Source organism: Ceratosolen solmsi, unplaced genomic scaffold, assembly GCF_000503995.2.
Source record: "Ceratosolen solmsi marchali unplaced genomic scaffold, CerSol_1.0 scaffold56, whole genome shotgun sequence".
NCBI lineage: Eukaryota > Metazoa > Arthropoda > Insecta > Hymenoptera > Agaonidae > Ceratosolen > Ceratosolen solmsi.
Window position 1 is genome coordinate 5,696,013 of NW_011948425.1, and position 2,500 is coordinate 5,698,512.

Sequence of the window (2,500 nt, forward strand, 5' to 3'; positions counted from 1 at the left end):
GGGTCGTGAAGAAGATCCTACGCATGAAGCAGGAGCAGCCGACGATGTTCGCGTGGGAAATCCGGGAGCAGCTAGCGCGCCAGGGCGCCTGCGATCCCCAAAGCCTGCCCTCGGTATCCTCCGTCAACAGAATTCTGAGAGGTGGGGGCCTGCAATCCGAGCACCCGGGCATCGAGTCCGCCTCCATCGCGGCTTATCAGCCGCAAATACCGACGAGCGTCGCTTCCGTCGGAGGTACGACCGATTAACGTCCATGCCTCGTTCCATATCGGACTTGGTTAATCTTGCCTAAGGCACTTTACGATCACTTGCAAATCTAATAAAGGCAGGCGAACGTAACGAACGCTTATGAAAAAAAAAAAAAAATAAAGAAGAAAAAAGAGAGAAATAAAGCGACTACTTTTTTCATAGCTCGAATGCTAAATCAGCCTACGCGTTATTATTGTTATCATCATTATAATCATCATAATCATCATTAAGGGGAATGGGGAGTGGGAGGTGACGGGAATGTAAATAAATTGTCACATCGATCGGCTTTCGTTCGCTCTGCGACGATATCAGCAGCGGACGCAAGCTGCAAAACGGGATAAATTCGTGTTTAACGAAGTGCAGCGGCGGCGTTTAAAAGGCAGCCTGTAGCTTCGGGGACACGAGTTCCCCCCCCCCCCCCCCTTAAAAGGGACAAAAAAAAATTGGGTGGAGCAACCGGAGCCAGGGAGTAATCTTCGAAGCGAAAGACGCTGTCACCTCCCCCATTGTTCTCGACCTGTGCCTGTACGGCATCTGCCCGCCTTACGAAATCGTCATAAAGCCCATTCGGGACGAGAGCTCGCGTGGCGCACCTGCGCCCTCGACGGCCACACCGGCGGGATTCGAAAAATTCTTGGGCGCGAGAACGCGAAGAATTAAGTCATTAGTCCGGCGTCACGCGGGCGTCCCTCGCCACCAACATCGATTCGTCGCCGCTCGAGCTCGCCACTTTCCAAACTTTGTATCTATCAACCTGGGAAAACCTGGTGGAGCTCGTGGTTTGACAAGAGTGCCGCATTATATTATCAAATGCTCGCGTTTTTGTCGCGAGCAGAGACGACGAGGCTTCTATCGACTAATATCGACAACTTTACGAGAGGGGCAGGGAAGAGGTACGCGAGAGAAAAGCTGCCGCGGGGATGTAACGGGGCCTTGTGCTTCGACGCACAATGGCAGTATCTTTGGATGCACGTGAAAAGCTTTAACGCGCCACGGTTGGACCAACGATGATGTCGTGACGAGGACTTGGATACGAGGGTTGGCATTAAGTGTACCGAGAATTAAATGTATTAAATAAAATAAAATTAATTTAATGTATCGAGAAAGCGAGGGTTGCCCGAGACAATGGACAACGTGGAGTCAAAGAGTAATAGAATATTTTCCATTTTCTTAGAACCCCTGATGAGAGCGGATTATCAATTTTTTTATCCCGGTGCTTTGGGTCCGTTGCACGTCTCGTCGGCACCTACTGGAGCGACAACGACGCCTGCTTGGAATTCAACCTCCTTTTACTCCTCGCTCTATCATGCGACAACCCTTCATTTGCAAAACGGCACTCAGTAAGTTAATGATAATTTTAAAAAGGGAAAAGCTCTGTAGGCTTGAGCTCACGAGATATGCACAGTATTGGAAATTCTTTGGAAATGGCGGGCAATAAAATACAAATAAATGCTCGTCCCATTGTTACTTTAAGAGACTGAAATTAAATTACAATCGTCGATTTGTCGATTAATCGGTAAGCTTTATCCGTTCATTCTAAACTTTATATTACATGATTGGCGCGATTTTATAATTTGGCCGTTTCAACGAACGTGAATAATTTAATCATCGAAATAATTGATGGGAAAAGCGAGATTTAAATGAAATCTTAACCGAGCTAAAAGCGCCGATTAACCGAGAATTTATCACCCTTGTTGTCGGAACAGGACGCTGGACTCGGAGCGGCTGGGCGACATCCAGGAGTCGCAGTCGCAGACGTTGGAGCTAAAATCGAGCTCGAGCTCGATGGTCGGCAGCGACGACTCCCTGGATAAGAGCGACCTGGATGACGGCGCCGCCGACACACACTTCGGCGTGAACGGCAAGTCCTACCAAAGAAGCCCGATGGTCCTCGAGCTCGGGGGCAAGCGCAGCGCCTTCATGCGCCACAATCCAAAAACGTCGGACGGGAGCAGCAGCGCCGGCTCGCCCAGCACCGACCAACAGCCCCAAACATCACAGCATCACCACCACCGCCATCACCACCACCACCACCATCACCAGCAGCAGCAGCAGCAGCAGCAGCAGCAGCAGCAGCAGCAGCAGCAGCAGCAGCAGCAGCAGCAGCAGCAGCAGCAGCAGCAGCAGCAGCAGCAGCAGCAGCAGCAGCAGCAGCAGCAGCAGCAGCAGCAGCAGCAGCAGCAGCAGCAGCAGCAGCAGCAGCAGCAGCAGCAGCAGCAGCAGCAGCAGCAGCAGCAGCAGCAGCAGCAGC

At 51.4% G+C, this 2,500-nt stretch overlaps 1 protein-coding gene across 1 annotated transcript in view; it reads left to right on the forward strand.

The window, feature by feature from the left end:
• Poxn (paired box pox-neuro) overlaps positions 1-2,500 on the forward strand; it is a 30,699-nt gene that overhangs the window by 27,440 nt on the left and 759 nt on the right. Inside the window, exons 4-6 of the mRNA XM_011500471.1 lie at positions 1-234; positions 1,424-1,589; positions 1,956-2,266. The exon at positions 1-234 is cut by the window's left edge and continues 34 nt beyond it. Coding sequence (XP_011498773.1) covers positions 1-234; positions 1,424-1,589; positions 1,956-2,266 — 711 coding nt within the window. The remainder of the gene's footprint in view (positions 235-1,423; positions 1,590-1,955; positions 2,267-2,500) is intronic.